The 16,452-nt window shown below is 48.4% G+C and overlaps 1 protein-coding gene across 1 annotated transcript in view; it reads right to left on the minus strand.

Moving 5' to 3' along the window:
* Positions 1-11,507, minus strand: part of LOC148164948 (voltage-dependent N-type calcium channel subunit alpha-1B-like) — a 31,261-nt gene extending 19,754 nt beyond the window's left edge. Inside the window, exons 1-3 of the mRNA XM_088021034.1 lie at positions 11,459-11,507; positions 10,465-10,663; positions 9,578-9,694 (exon numbers count right to left, since the gene is read on the minus strand). Coding sequence (XP_087877160.1) covers positions 9,578-9,694; positions 10,465-10,544 — 197 coding nt within the window. The 5' untranslated portion in view covers positions 10,545-10,663; positions 11,459-11,507. The remainder of the gene's footprint in view (positions 1-9,577; positions 9,695-10,464; positions 10,664-11,458) is intronic.
* Between the last annotated feature and the right edge of the window lie 4,945 nt (positions 11,508-16,452).

Consider the following 16,452-nt stretch of genomic DNA (forward strand, 5'->3'; position numbering starts at 1 on the left):
GGCCAAAAAGAAGAGCAAGACACTCACGCTGACCCACGCCCTTAACCCCCACCGCCGGGAACCTCGACGCAGCGCTGGCACATCAGGCCTCCCGTGTCCCTATGTCCTAACACTCAGTCTAGGTTGGCTTCTGAGGGGTCAGTCCCCAGAACCTGGCTACAAAGCCCCAAAGATTCGGGACACCCGAGCAGTATCGGGGACTCAGGCTGCCACCCAGAAAGTAAACGCACCATTTGCTCTCCTGAAAGCAATCAGAGCAGGAGGACTCTGAATGCCCATCCCAAGGAATGCACAAATTTTGCGCCCTCTAGCGGCAAACCCTGAGCCTCACACTCAACCTCACCCAGGCCCTCCGGACAAACCCCGGGGAAGCAGGCCACAGTGCTGGTACGTCGGGCCTGCCGTGCCCCTAGGCCCTAACCCTATCCCTCGCGGGCTTCTGAGGGCTCTGGCCCCAGAGGCCTGGCTCTAAAGCCACTGGGATTGGGGGCACCTGAGCAATACCAGAGGATGCAGCCTGTCCCACAGGAGGAAGCCGCACCGCTGGGAACTCGGGGCAAAGCTTTCCGAGTAGGAGCACTCTGCGTGCCCATCCCGGCGAAATGCCACTTTCAATGGCCCCCTGCCCGCAAACCCTGAGCCTCACTCTCACCCTGACCCATGCCCCCCACTCAGATCCCCCGTCCCCCAAAGCTTGCCCCAGCGGGGGCAGATGAGGGCTGAAACGACCCTAGACCGTTAGCCTATCCCTAGGTTGGCTTCTCAGCTTCTGTCCCCAGAAGCCTGGCTCCAAAGCCCCAGGGATGGCAATAACTGAGCAACACCAGAGGACTCAGCTTCCCAAAAAGAATTCAAAAACACTACTTGCAACTCCGGAGAGCGTTCAGAATACAACTCTGAATGCCCATCCCAGCCAACGCACAAATTTGGCGCCCTCTGGCGGCCAACCCTGAGCCTGACACTAAACCTAACCCACGGCCTCAACTCAGACCCCGGGAAGGTCATCACAGCGCCAGCACATCAGGCCTGTCATGCCCCTAAGCCTAACCCAAAGCTGGCTTCTGAGAGCTCTGTCCCCAGAGCCTGTGTCCAAAGCCCCAAGGATTCAGGACACCTGAGCCATTTCAATGGAGTCAGGCTGCCACCCAGAAGAAAAATGCGCCATTTGGAACTATGGAAAGGATTCCTCAGCATGCTCATCCCAGTCATAACCCACATCTATTGGCCCCCTGGCAGCAGACCCTGACCCTGCCTCCCACCCTGAACAACGCCATCAACGCAGACCTCTGGGAAGCTCTCCGCATTGTGGACATGTAGGGTTCGCCATGACCCTAGGCCCTATAAGCATAGGTTGGTTTCTTAGGGTTGTGGACCCAGAGACCTGGCTCCTAAGCACTATAGATGGGGACATCTGAGCAATACAAGAGGACACAGCCGGCCACCCTGGAGGAAACCACGCCAATTGGAACCCCAGAAAGCATTCACAGCAGGAGATGTTTGCATGCCAATTCCAGTGAACCTCAACATTCAGAGGACAGCTGCCCACCAACCCTGAGCTTGACACTCACCCTGATTCACGCCTTCAACTCAGACCCCAGCTCGCCACAGTGCTGGCACATCGACTGCCATGCCCCTACAGCCAACCCTAATCCTAGGTAGGCTTCTGAGGTTTCTTTCCCCAGAGACCTGGCTCCAAAGCCTCAGGGATTCAGGACAGCAGTGCAATACGAGAGGACTCAACCTGCCACCCAGATGGAAAACACACTATTTGGAACTCAAGAAAGCATTCAGAGTAGGAAAACTCTGCATGCCCATCCCAGCGTGCCCCTACTTTCAGTGGCTGCAAACCCTGACCTTAATCTCACTGTGACCCACGTGGTCAACTCATGCCCCTAAGAAGCATTCCACGGCGCAAGCCGATTGGGCCTGCCACACCCGTAGGCCCTAACCCTTACTCAGGGTTTGCTTCTGTGGGCTCTGTCTCCAGAGGCGTGGCAATAAAGCCCCAGGGATTGATGAAACATGGGAAATACCAAAGAACTCAGCCTGCCACCCAGAAGGAAACTCTGCCATTTGGAAACCTGGAAAGCATTCAGAGCAGGAGAACCCTACTTGCCAATCCCAGCGAAACCCCACGTTCAGGGGTCCCCTGGCGGCATACCCTGAGCCTGACACTCACTCTGACGCATCCCCCAACTCAGAGCCCTGGGAAGCATGACACAGTGTTGGCAGATGTGGCTGAAATAACCCTAGGCCATTATCCTAACCCTAGGTTGGCTTCTGAGGGATCTGTCCCTAGAGGCCTGGCTGCAAAGTCCCAGGAAATGGGACACCTGAGCAATACCAGGGGACTCAGGCTGTCACCCAGAAGGAAACCGCACCATTTGGAACTGCAGGAAGTGTTCAGAGCAGGAGTACACTGCATGCACATTAAAGCACACCTGCACTTTCATTGGCCCCCTTGCCACAAACCATGAGCTTCACACTCACCCCGACACACGGCCTCAACTCAGACCCCCGGGAAGCTAGCCATAGTGCCGTAGATTCAGCCTGCCAAGCCCCTAAGGCCCTACCATAACCTAGGTTTGCTTCTCAGGAGTCAGTCCTCAGAGGTCTGTTTTCAAAGCCCCAGGAATTGGGACCACCTGAGAAGTACCAGAAGACTCAGCCTACACCCAGAAGGAAACCTCACCGTTTGGACTCCAGAAAGCATTCAGGGTAAGAGAAACCTGCATGTCCACCCCATCAATCTCCCACATTCAGTGGTCGGGCCTAAAATCCTGGGCCTGGCACTCACCCTGACCCATGCCCACAACTCGGCTCCCCAGGAAGCTCACCACAGTGTTGGTAGATCAGGCCTGCCACGCACATAAGCCCTAACCTTAACCCTATTTTGGCTTGTGAAGGGTCTGTCCCCAGAGGCCTTCCTCTAAACTCCAGGGATTGGGGACAACTGAGCAATACCAGAGGACTCAGACTGACACAGAAGGAAACCTCGCCATTGGGAACTCCAGATGCCCATCCTAGTTAATCATGTTAACATGTCCACAGCAACCAAAGCAATCTACAGATGTGATGAAATCCCGATCGGAATTCCAGTGCCATTATTCAAAGAAATAGAAGACAGTCCTAAAATTCATATGGAATCACAGAAAACACCGAATACCCAGAGCAATCTGGAGAAAGAAGAGAGCAGGAGTCACCACACGCCCGGATTTCAAGCTAGATTACGAAGCTATGGTAATCAAAACTGTATGGTGCTGACATAGAAACAGACACACAGGTCAATGGAACCGAACAGAAAGCTCAGGAAATGATAATCATAGCACTTTGGGCAAAGTGTACTCATTAGAGTCAGTACATTAAAGGTATATTTAGACTTAGCTCTGATATAATTATTATTAACTCTGAACGAGAATTAATATTTATCTCCTGTTTCAACAGCTGATTCCAATAAATGCATTTCTTTAAACTTGTTTTATATAAACACATATTATTAAATAAGAGTGATTTAGAATCCACGTTTTTAAGAAATATTAAAATCACTTTAATAAACCTATCAGGGAAAAGAAACAGAGATATCAATCATCACAACTGATAGCATCACAAAAGAGAATCAGACACAATCTATCAGATGGAAGAATATAACACTTTGAGTAGTTCTGCCCAAATGTTAAACCTGTTGAAAGCTATAAATCCGGCAAGTCATTTACAAAAACACACGAGAGAAATGTCCTAACAAATAGTATGAACATGTAATCAATAAAGTCCACACTGCATATATTCCAACAGGAAAAAATACTTTCCCAAAAAATAAACTGTAAAACAAAAAAATGAAGGAGGAGGAGAAGAAAGAGGAAGAGGAGGAGAAGAAGAAGGAGAAACCAGAGAAACTAACCCACACATGTATGGCCTTAACTTACGACACAGGAGCAGAAAATATACAACGGGGAAAGGACTGCCTCTTCAGTGAACGGTCCTGGAAAACTGCACACTACATGCACAAGAATGGAACTGGATCGCTTTCTGACAGCACACACAAAAATTTTAAATGGATGAATGACTTGAATATAAGACCGGAATCCATAAACCTCCGAGAACAAAACACAGGTAGTGAGTTTCTCGACATTGGTTTTGGCAAAGAGTCTTTTAGATCGGACACCAAAGGCAAAGGCAACAAATGCAAAAATAAACAAGGGGAACGACATCAAACTGAAATTTCTACATGGCAAAAGAAACCATCAAAACTTAAAAGGAGACCTACCCAATGAGAAAAAAAAAAATCTGCAAATCATGTGTGTGAGAAGAGGCTAATATCCAAAATATACAAAACACTCATACAAATCAAAACAGACAAAAAAACCTGTATAAAAAATGGGAAGAATATGTGAATACTTTCCAAAGATGGCACCCAGGTGGTCAAAAGACACAGAAAAAGTTGTTCAACATCACTAATCGTCGTCAGGGAAACCTAAGTCAAACTCGCAATCTGCTATCTCCTCACACCTGTCGGGATGGCATTTGTCCCAGAGACAGACACAAGGTGTGGTCAAGGGTGTGTAGACAAGGGGACCCTGTGCACTGTTGGTGGGAATGTACATTGGTGCAGCACCTGTGACAAAGAGTATGGAGGTTCCTGGAAAAATGAATACAACTACCACATGACCCAGTGATTGCTGTGAGTGGATTTATTTGGAGAACACAAAAACACTACCTCAAAAAGATAGATGCACTCCCATGTTCACTGCAGCATTCTTCACAGTAGCCAGACATGGAAACAGAGACCTTGGGAGCATTATGCTAAGTAACTCAGACACAGAAAGGCAAATACCAGACGTTCATGGACGTTCCACATGGAAAAAAAAAATACTGAATGCACAGATACTGAGAACAGATTGCTGGTTGCCAGATCCAGGGATGGGGGAGGAATGGGGGAAGGTGGTCAAAGGCACAATGTTTGGGTGCCTGGGTGGCTCAGTTGGTTAAGCGACTGCCTTCGGCTCAAGTCATGATCCTGGAGTCCCGGGATCGAGACCCACATCAGGCTCCCGGCTCAGCAGAGAGTCTGCTTCTCCCTCTGACCCTCTTCCCTCTCGTGCTATCTCTCATTCTCCCTCTCTCTCAAATAAATAAAATCTTTAAAAAAAAAAAACAAAGGCACAATGTTTGAGTGATAAAATGCATAAGTCATGGAACGTTCTGTGCAGCATGGAGACTAAAGCTAACCCTGCAGGATGGCGTACAGGTTCCCCCGCTATTTGAAAGTAGTTTCCTTCCTTCCTAGGAAGGAAACCTCTCACAGCAAGAATGGGGTAGACCAAAGGAGGAATTACCATTCATTTCTACAGAAAAAAATCGCGTGCTCAGACTCCAAAAACGACTTATCTTTGGCTTTTCCTAGGCCTCGGGACACGACTTCCTAACGATGCCCAAAATAAATGGAGATGAAGCACAGCAGATGCTCACAGACACAATTCAAAGTGCTGGGGCCTGGACGCGGAGAGCGGTTCCCAGGAAAGACCTGGCGGAGGTGCACGCCGCCTCTGCAGTGGCTCCCCGCAAAACAGATGAGGAACGCGATGCTCACTTTTCGACTTTTTTCATCAGAGCGAAATCCTCTTCAGGATTCCTCCTGTTATTGAAGCCGCGTAATGACACAGATCTTTAAAAAAAAAAAAATGCCATGTGTACCGTGAACTTTTAAAAAGTGGGGGATACTTGTACTTGAAAGTTGCTGAGGGAGTAGATGTTAAATGTTCTCCTGGACACACACATCAGCAGATCCACCGTGAAAGGCACCTTCCTAAGCATGCGGAACACAAACGACCTCCTACCCCCAGAAACCTCCTCCTTCCCCTCGCTCAGGACAACCAGCCACAGCTGGGAGTTACCCCAATTCCTCTTTCTCCCATTCCCAGTATCTAACCCACCAGCAAATCCGGTGAGCTCCTTCTTAAACGTACCCAGAATAGGACTGACCACTCCTTCCAAGGCCACCTATCTGGTCCACACTAGAGGCCATCTTTTGCCTGAGTTCCTGGAAAAGCTTCATCATGGACCTCCCCTGCCCATCCTCAATCCTCTGTCATCTATTCTCAACACTGTAACCAGGATGGCCCAGTGAAACAGGGTCCCATGGGGTCACAGCACTGCAATGGCTTTCTGTCTCCCTCTGTCACCTCCTGAGGTCATGTCCTAAGCTGTCTCCCGTGGCCACAGGGCCTTCTTGCTACTTCTGGACATACCTGGTACGCTCCTGCCCCAGGACTTATACACATGCTTTCCTTCTGTTTAGAATGCTCTTGATGTGCTATCACTCACCTTCTTTAGATCTTGACTCAAGGATCACCTTCCCAGTGAAGTCTCACCTGGCTCTATGTGAATAGCAAGCACCACCCTTACCTCCCCTGCAGCACCCCAGCCCCGTCTCCTGCTCCGTATTTCCGTAGCAGTTATCACAGTCACCAGTCCATCTCGGCAGGGCAGAAACGAAGGCCTACACTGACGCTTTCACCACTGACTCCCTCCGATTTCCTGGTCCAAAGCCCCGGGGGAAAAGGTGCCCCAGGGCTCTGGCACAGCCAGGATGCCAAGGACCAGGGGTCCATCGACTGCACCCTGAACACTATCAGGAAAATGAGCCACACGAGGAATCCACCTGCCCATGAGACCTGGAGCCAGACACCTTCCTCAATTACAGATGAGCACTCACACTTCCTCTCCTTGCCTGAGGTGCTCATCTGAGAAAGGTGAGCAGAGATCCACCCAGGATCCAACTCTCCCTCTGGCCAAGGTCCTGGGAAACAGACATCTCTCCTCCCTGCACCAACCACCTGGGATTGACGTCCGGAATACTCCTGCGATCAGGCGGAGCGGTGCACCTGTCCCTCTTTCCTGCAATATCATCACAAACCAGGCTGTGCTGCACATTTTCCAGGAAGGAGCCTGCAGCGGCATCAACAGGCCGACCAGGCTCGGCCTCAGTCTCGCACATCAGGCCCCATGCAGAAGTAGAACTGCACGGATACTGGTGTCCTGTGTGGCCTCGGAACCTAACGGTAGGAGCTGAGATTTCAGTTCCAGATGAAAAGCGACCTCTTGCACACAGCACAGGAATGTGGAGAGGATTTCTCAGGGGTGGGGCTCTGGAAGAACTGCTTCTGCTGACTGAATTCACACACACCAGGCAGAGGACATCTGCTGTGCCTCCTCTGAGGAAGCAGGGGGCACAATGGGCAAGAATCGATAATGCTGCCTGTGGGCTGCTTCCCACCAACCACCCTGCTGAGCCGAGGGCTCAAGCACCAAACAGGAAGCAACTCTCTTATCACATCTGCAGCAGGAGGGCTAGCCAGGGAGTACAGCCCAGTCCCTGTCCCTGTAGCAAGCTGGCCTGCCCATGATGAGCGACGATCCACCACCACGGCATCACAACCTCCCAGCTATCTGATCCGACTACCCCGCCAGGCTCAGACCTGCTCACACAGTGAGTCATAAGACCCAGCGACGTCTTTCCACTGCAGCTCAATGCTTCTCACAGAGAAGCAAACTCCAGCCTCACAAATGCGCTCACCATTAGCTCTGGAATTCCCTGCATGGCGTCTACACTGGCCCACACAGGTGTCCCATCCAGACCACTCCACAAGTACCCTAGGGTTTCAAGCCACTTTCAAACTGCCCTTAGAAAGGCAGGAACTAGCCTTATTAGGCACACCAGCCAAGTGACTCGATGTGCTGGAAACTTGGACAACATCCTCGCTGAACACCAAGGCTTCCAAGTCCGAACTTCAAACCTCCGCTCACTGGGCACTGAGCACCATGTCAGCATCAACACTGGTCTTGCAATTCACTTGTCTCCCATTCCTTAAAATCAGAAACCAAGCTCCAGTCACCACTCCATTTTCCCTCCAGAAAAATAAGGCAAATGACAGAATAAAACACTACGTGTGCACAGCACACTTCTAATCGAAATATAATTCCTTGGTCTTTCTCATACGGGCAGCCCTACATTACCCATACTAATGAGAGGCCACGAGTTCAATCATTATATATATATATTTGACCTTGTGTTTTTCCTTATGATATTTCTATCTCAAAGTCAATGTCTATATTGTTTTCTTAAAATAGTAATAATAATAATAATGACATGGTCACATAAGGGTCTGGATCTCCATAACCACACAACATGGCTCTGGTCCAGATAAGGATGAAGACACTACCTCAGCCCACGAAGCGAAGCCCTTTCCCTCAGGGATCCCGACATGCCTCACGAGATGATGAGTTCCTTTGCTACGTGGAGTTGTCCGAGTACAAAGGATGCAGGCACCCTCCAGGATTCCTTCCATTTTCTTCATAAATTCCCCAGCTCAAATCACAAGTGACTCACCGAGTCAAGCTTCCAGAGCCCAGGATGGGCCACCAGGTAAGCAGCCCCCTCAGGGAAGGCTAACAGGGGGCTCGATTTCCGTTGGGAGCACGATGCACCACTCCCCGAGCTCCTGAAGAACCTACACTCCTTCTCCATGTGCCCCTCTCACAAAGGGCAGGGCACCTTGTTACAGCTCTGAGGCTATGTTTTACTTTAAAACATGATTTCTAGTATCGGATTTCTAGTGGTTCATGGAAGAGGAAAACATGAACACCCACCAAGGATTCTCATCATATTTCGGAAGATTATTTTCCCACTGTTTAATTAAATCGGGATATAAAAACACACAGATAGCCCCTTCCACTAGCAGGTATGATTCACTTTGGTGATGGAAAGAAGAGCAGGAAATAAAAGAGTAACAGATGTTCCGATGACCCGTCATTTCCATAACCAAAGTTTTGAAACTTCACACACACTCAAAGAAAGAAGCTCAAACAAACGTCTTGGCCTGGCAACTCTGCGACGTCTGAACTGGAGTAACAGGGACAGACGATGACGTCATGTATGTTGGGTGAGGCTGGTGGCACAGAAGAAGGTGCTCGGCCAGCTCTCCACCTGGGCGTCACCTGTCCTCGGCCAGGAACCTCCTCACGGCCCTCCACCTGTCACCATTCTCACCCGGGAGACCCACAGCCACCCCTGGAGCCCGCCCTGCCCACACCCTCCTGCTCGATGCACTCAGCTCTCTTCTGAGAACCCTGTCAGCTTTAGCCAGACCTGGAACTCCCCCATCCGCTGCAGAGCTCCAGGACGCTCCCTCTTCTTCCAAAATGACACTGGCCCAAGGCTTTCATGAGAAAGGTGGAAGGCTACCTAATGAATGGTTCACTACTTTCCCCTTCTGTCGTATTTCTCTCCAATTACCTTCCTACCTGGGCAAACTGTAAGGAACGTATCAATGGAACATGGACATGCTCTGAGACCTGATTCATTGCAGCCTTCTGAGCACTCCTTGTACAATAAAACACCATATCCTATGACGGGGGGTTTAAAACTATTATTCACAGAATAATACAGCCTAAATCACCTGATTTTTAATTGCTCTTCATTAGGCAGAACAGTTTCTGTGAAAAAAGCCTTTCCATAGATATTAGATGCCAGCAATTTCATAAGGAGTCAATGGAAGCTCTGTGGGATAACCTGACTCACCTAGGGTCAGGCAAGCAGTTCCAGAACTCAAACCTGTGCTCCTGACGCCAAGCCCCTTGATGCCACCAGCATCCAGAATTCTCAAAGACTCTCCTTCTGACTCCACCACCAAAGAAGCTACAGAGAAAATCAGCATGTCAAAATATCTAGATGACACATATAGAAAAACTAGAAAGTCAAGCTCAACTTTTATTATTTTTTAAAGATTTTATTTATTTATTTGACAGAGAGAGACACAGCGAGAGAGGAAACACAAGCAGGGGGAGTGGGAGAGGGAGAAGCAGGCCCCCGCGGAGCAGGGACCCCGATGCGGGGCTCGATCCCAGGACCCCGGGATCATGACCTGAGCTGAAGGCAGACGCTTAATGACTGAGCCATCCAGGCGCCCCTTAAGCTCAACTTTTAAACAGTAAAAGGCTGCTTTGAATAATTTTGATTTTTCCCTCGACCCTAACTGTAACTCTTCTGATGAAAAGACTAATCAATTATGAAACATCACCTTTGACAAATGACAAGACATCATCCGAGTCTGTATCTGACGACAAAAAGCCAACTAACTCTAGATGCTGGCCACTCAACCATATCCTAGGCCCAAATGAATAAACGCTGTTAGATGAAGGAACAAATGATATTTTAAAAACACACAGAGTAAATTTCACCTTCCCTTTCTAATAAAGGTTACTTCTAGGAAACAGATGATCAGAATCTATTTTGTAAGCAGTAAGTGAATAGAGAAAATGGGATCCCCTGCAATCTTCTACCTGCAGGGAAATTAACTAACTCCTGCACCAAATGGAGAATGCTGACAGCTACTGAAGTTTTACTTCATGGCTCAACTAGAGAAAAGAGGAAAGCCCAGGAGGTTTGGGGTTTACGAGAGGTTTTACCTCCTGTCCTGACATGATGACACTGCGCCAAATGGACCTGCTGCTTTCTCTGAACGCTGACGTCCTGTGACAAGCTGCATCACTGACTCACATGCTGATGTTCAGAACTTCGGGTCTCCTGGAGCCAGAGCAGAGAAGTGCTGTCAGGTGGGGATGAGAAGGCACCTCCGACCTATTGCCTGCACACCTGCTCCGGTTTCTGGGAGAAGGGGAAACACACACTTGTTTTTTAAGTAGTCATTATCTTCATTCTAAAGTAGACTGATGACTTTGACATTTTTGGAAAAGCGAAATTACTCTTCCAAATGAACACCTCAACTCATCTGTTCCTCATGCAACTTGAGTGGGGTCTGGTTTACTCCAGCCTCCAGGCCGCCACCTGGAGGATCCTCCTGCACCACCCAGTCAGCCCATTACCACCATCCCCAGGGGACACGGGGCACAATGCTGAAGTTGGGGGATGACTCTGGGGCTTGTTGCCACCGCACCTGTGCCTGGGGGAGCAGGAACACGGAGGGCCCTCCCAGACGATCATAAGGGGCCATTACCACCATCCCCCTGAGGACACGGGGCACAATGCTGAAGTTGGGGGACAGCTCTGGGCTTGTTACCACCACACCTGTGCCTGGGGGAACAGGGGACACCCTGCTGAACTCGGGGTGCTGCTCAAGGTCCATTACCTGCACTGTGCCAGGGGACAGGGGGCACCCCACTGAAGTTGGGGACTGTGTGCGGTCCTTACGTGCACTCTTCCAGGGGAACGAGGCAAACCCTGAAATGTCCGCAACCCATCCCCCAAAAACTCGGGTGAGCGGGGCCCTGGAGTTCACGGGGCTGGGGGATACCGCCAGTTGAAGGGCTTTCAAGGGAAAAAGAAAACTCATCTGAGTTCGCGGGATTAGCTCGCTCCCCGCCGCCTTCGAGAACCCCCAACTCCCATCCAGGGCGCACCCTGCCCCCGGGACCCCCACCCCAGCCCACAGCGCGCTCTCACCCAGCCGGGAACGCCACAGGGGAACTCTCTGGGAGCGGGCCCAGCTGCCAGACCTCTGCAACCCCCGGGCAGTCCCGGGTCCTCCCGCAGAGGTAGCTCCACCCCCACGCGGTGATTGGTCGGGGCGGGTGGTGCCCCGAGCCCATTGGATGCCGCGCCTGCCTCTACCGGCCAACCCGCCCTCACCCCCGCGGCTCCCCGCGACCGCAGGTGGTCCAGGAGGCCCCTCCTCAAGCCAGCACCTGGCTTGGCGGCGCAGGCATGGGCGGGGGTTATGGGCGGGGTCCGCCCCAGGCACACACCCGGCCCATTCCGCGGACGCCTCTGGCTGCAGACCACCCCCAGAGCCCTGCCCCTTCCCTTCCTGCACCAACCCTGCCTGCAGAGCTGTTCCTGGCCCCCCGCAAGGTCAGCCACACTCGGACCTTCCGAGGCTTTGGGCTTTAGGAAATGCAATGGTTTCACGCATTTCCAAGGCAGTTTTAAACCCAAAAAGTAATTCTCTAGGCGGGAAGAGCTTCACTTTCTGGTCTCACCCATGGAGTGGATAGTGCTTCTTGGACCTTCAAAGCATCCTTGTAGGATGAGCCCGTTTATGCTGGAATATATATATACATATGCTTGGTTCTGCAGGGAAGCTCCAGGATGAAGAACAGCCGCCCTTCTGTGCTGTTGGAGTCGTGAACCAGGAACATTTATTTTTCACTTAAAATGAAAACGTATTGTTATTGTCGACACTAAATGAGCAAACCCTTTTAAACAGCTGAGAGAGAAAGGAAGAGAGTTTTATTCAAACCCACCGCAGGACAGCTGCCTGGGAGACACAATCTCCAGAAAGAAGGGAGTGCTCCGGGGAAGGAACATCTGGGGCAGGTTTATATATTTGTTCTGTGTTGTTTTACATACAGAGTTACACATCGTCATGAGGGAGAACGTTCCAGAAACTTATAGACTTCTTCCTATGCTTTCCGTTTGTGCAAGTCGGTATGACTTTAATCTTATGGGAGCCAGAGAGGTTCTTCCGTTTTTCTTATCCTTATGTTTGCAATGGCATTTTGGGTTATCTTTTTCTTCTCAAACCAGATGTACAATATGTGCTTGGGACAGAAATAGGACCCACGCTGTGAGGTTTTGCCCATTCGGAGCTTGGTAAAATGTTAAAGGATAGCTTCTCTGGGAGCCCAGGATCCGGGCCCACGGATGGTAAAAGATAAAAATTTCCATTATCATTAGAATTACTACTCAAGGGAGGAACTTGAGACAAAAGTACCTTTAACGATAGTACCAAGAAATCAAAATGATGCCTACAGAAGTTTACCTCTTCCATGGTCCACACAGGTAACAGAGGGGTTCAGAGACGCTGGGCTCCTCCCCTTCTCCTGCCCAAATCTCTGAAGCACACAGATAACTTAAAGTCAGAATTTTAGAACGACTAGACATCTTAGAGATGTCTGGCACCATTCCCTTAGACTACAGAATAAAACAGAGTAGCTCATTTTCACAGCACTAATGGAAACATGAAGTGCTCCTAAAGCTTGGATACACTGTCTCAGTTCCTTCCTTGCTGATTTTGACTATGTAAGTCATAGTCATACCATATAAACACTACGATGGTTGGGAAGGAAATAATCGTAGCTAAGGGACTATTTCAGCTGTGTTTATAAGCACTGTCTCACTTTGTAGAAGAGGCTGAGCTGAGTGTTTTTAAATACTATTTCAGACCTCTCTTACGGTACACTCTGATCATACCAGAGCCTGAATCAATTAAAAAAAGATAGTTCTTTCAGTAACTGTAATATTAGAAAAATATTATAATGTCTCTATTCCTAGAGATCGTGGAGTATCTCACTCAAAGATCCTTCAATTACGATGGGCAGAGGTTAAAAGGCCAACTGAATTCATTCCAGTTGGCCACACAACATAAAATTCCTGATCCTTGATATGTTTCCAGATAGAGAAGACCAGAGATAAGAGGGAAATAGCAGGGCACCTGGGTGGCTTAGTTGGTTAAGCGACTGCCCTCGGCTCAGGTCATGAACCTAGAGTCCCAGGATCGAGTCCCACATCAGGCTCCCTGCTCGGCGGGGAGTCTGCTTCTCCATCTAACCCTCCCCCTCTCACGTTCTCTCATTCTCTCTCTCAAACAAATAAATAAAATCTTTAAAAAAAAAAGGGAAATAGTACCGTGTATGGAATAACAAGGGATTTGGAGTCAGTTTGAAGATCCCACTTAGGTCTCTGACACTCAAATCCTCTGTGACTCGTATCGTTTCTGAGCCCCTGTCTAACCATGTAGAAAATGTGACTAATAATACCTACCTCATAGTTTAGAAGTTTAAGAGGGAGAATTCCACAAAGAGCCAGTGTGATGGCGCTCAACGGCAGGTGCTCAGGAAGCCATAATTACTATTTGGATCTATTTCTTTTCCAGATAAATGAACACGTGTTGAAACCCTATTTCTAATAGATGACTCACAAGATGATTTTCAAACCTTAAGGAAGGTCAAGAAGCTGCTATTGTGTCATCTTTCACTCAGAAATCATGTTGTTGGACTGGTGAGGACAACACAATAGCACCATCGTCACTAGGAGTGTGGAGCTTCCCATTTCCACATGGCCATGTTGTCCCCCTTAGCTCAGGGCCACCAGAAAGGGCAGCTTGGGTGGGAGACACCATCATCACTAGGAGTGTGGAGCTTCCCATTTCCACATGGCCATGTTGTCCCCCTTAGCTCAGGGCCGCCAGAAAGGGCAGCCGGGGGCGACCACATACCAAGGCTCCCAGGTGTGGCTGAGGCAGGCAGAACTTGGACTTAAGCCTCAACTCCTGTCTACCTTATTTATAGTGCTCTTCATGGATAGAATGCCGTTGTCTGTGAGCTCTGATGTAGGAAAGATTGAGAATTTCCATTGTGATTCCCTCTCTGACCCTTAGGATATGTAGCAAAGTTACATTTAAGTTTTAAACGTTGAGGGACTTCCTGGTTTTCTTTTCATTATGACTATGGCTCAATTCCCCTGTGGTCGAAGAATATAATCTAGTTAATTTCAGGCTTTTAAAATGTGTAGACTTGATTCACGGCCCAACGTATCGGCTATTTGGGTAAATATTCTAGGACCACTTGAAAATAATGTATTCTGCACTTACTATGTAATGTTCCATATATGTCAAATAGGTCACATTTCTTACCAATGTTTTGTCTGTTTTTCTATCGGATATTGCGAAAGGTATACTAAAATCTTCAAACAATGCTACTCTAGTCAACATTACTTTGGAGAATCTCCCAAGTGTTATAAGCCAAGAGAAACAAAAAGAATACCCATTGAGGAGATAATTGTGACTATTCACAGATAAGATGATGGTGTACATAGAAAATCCAAAGTAGTCTATAAATACACTATTAAAATTAAAAATGGAAAACTTGCAAATCTTAGAACCAAGGAAGCAATACAGAAAGCAGCCAGGGGGAAGAGAGTTCTTACGTACAGAGGGAGGAACATCAGAATAACGTCAGAATAACACCAGGGAACTGGCAAGCCAGAAAGGGCTGGAAAGACAAGTACATGGTACTAAATGAGAACATGCAGCCAAGGATACATAGCCAGGAAAATGTTGCAAAAGAAAACCAAACTTGGGGCATCACAATGCCTGACTTCAATCTATATTACAAATCTGTGACAGGATGGTATTGGCACAAAAACACATAGATCAATGGAACAGAATAGAGACCCCAGAAATGGACCCTCAACTCTATGGTCAACCAATCTTTGACAGATCAGGAATGAATGTCCAATGGAAAAAAGACAGTCTCTCCAATAAATGGTGCTGGGAAAACTGGACAGCCACATGCAGAAGATTGAAACTCGACCATTCTCTTACATCATTCACAAAGATAAACTCAAAATGGATGAAAGACCTCAAAGTGAGACAGGAGTCCATCAAACTCCTAGAGGAGAACAGAGGCAGTAACCTCTTCGACATCGGCCACAGCAACTTCTTTCAAGACATGTCTATAAAGGCAAGGGAAACAGAAGCAAAAATGAACTTTTGGGACTTCATCAAGATAAAAAGCTTCTGCACAGCAAACGAAACAGTCAACAAAACTAAGAGGCGACCCATGGAATGGGAGAAGATATTTGCAAATGACATTACAGTTGAAGGGCTGGTATCTGAGATCTATAAAGAACTTCTCAAACTCAACACCCCAACAACAACAACAACAAAATAATAATAATCCAATAAGAAACGGGCAGAAGACATGAACAGACATTTCTCCAAAAAAGACATAAAAACGACTAACGTTTACCATCACTAGCCATCATGGAAATTCAAATCAAAACCACAATGAGATACCACCTCACACCAGTCAGAATGGCTAAAATTAACAAGTCAGGAAACGACAGATGTTGTGAGGATGTGGAGAAAGAGGAACCCTCCTTACACTGTTGGTGGGAATGCAAGCAGGTACAGTCACTCTGGAAAACAGTGTGGAGGTTCCTCAAAATGTTAAAAATAGAACTACCCTACGAACTAACAATTGCACTACTGGGTATTTCCCCAAAGATACAGACGTAGTGAAAAGAAGGGGCACCTGAACCCCAATGTTCATAGCAGCAATGTCTGCAATAGCCAAACTGTGGAAGGAGCCGAAATGCCCTTCAACAGATGAATGGATAAAGATGTGGTCCATATATACAATGGAAGATCACTCAGCCATCAGAAAGGATACATACCTACAATTTGCACTGATGTGGGTTGAACTGGAGGGGATTATGCTAAGTGAAATAAGTCAAGCAGAGAAAGACAGCTATCATATGGTTTCACTCATATATGGAACATAAGGAATAGTGTGGAGGACCACAGCGGAAGGGAAGGAAAACTGAATGGGAAGAAATCAGAGAGGGAGACAAATCACGAGAGACTCTGGACTCCAGGAACCTAACTGAGAGTTACAGAAAGGAGGGAGGTGGGGAGATGGGGTATCTGGGGGTGA

The sequence above is a fragment of the Eumetopias jubatus genome, unplaced genomic scaffold (assembly GCF_037043125.1).
Source record: "Eumetopias jubatus isolate StellerSeaLion01/CBP00866 unplaced genomic scaffold, mEumJub1_p1.0 scaffold_1, whole genome shotgun sequence".
Taxonomy (NCBI): domain Eukaryota; kingdom Metazoa; phylum Chordata; class Mammalia; order Carnivora; family Otariidae; genus Eumetopias; species Eumetopias jubatus.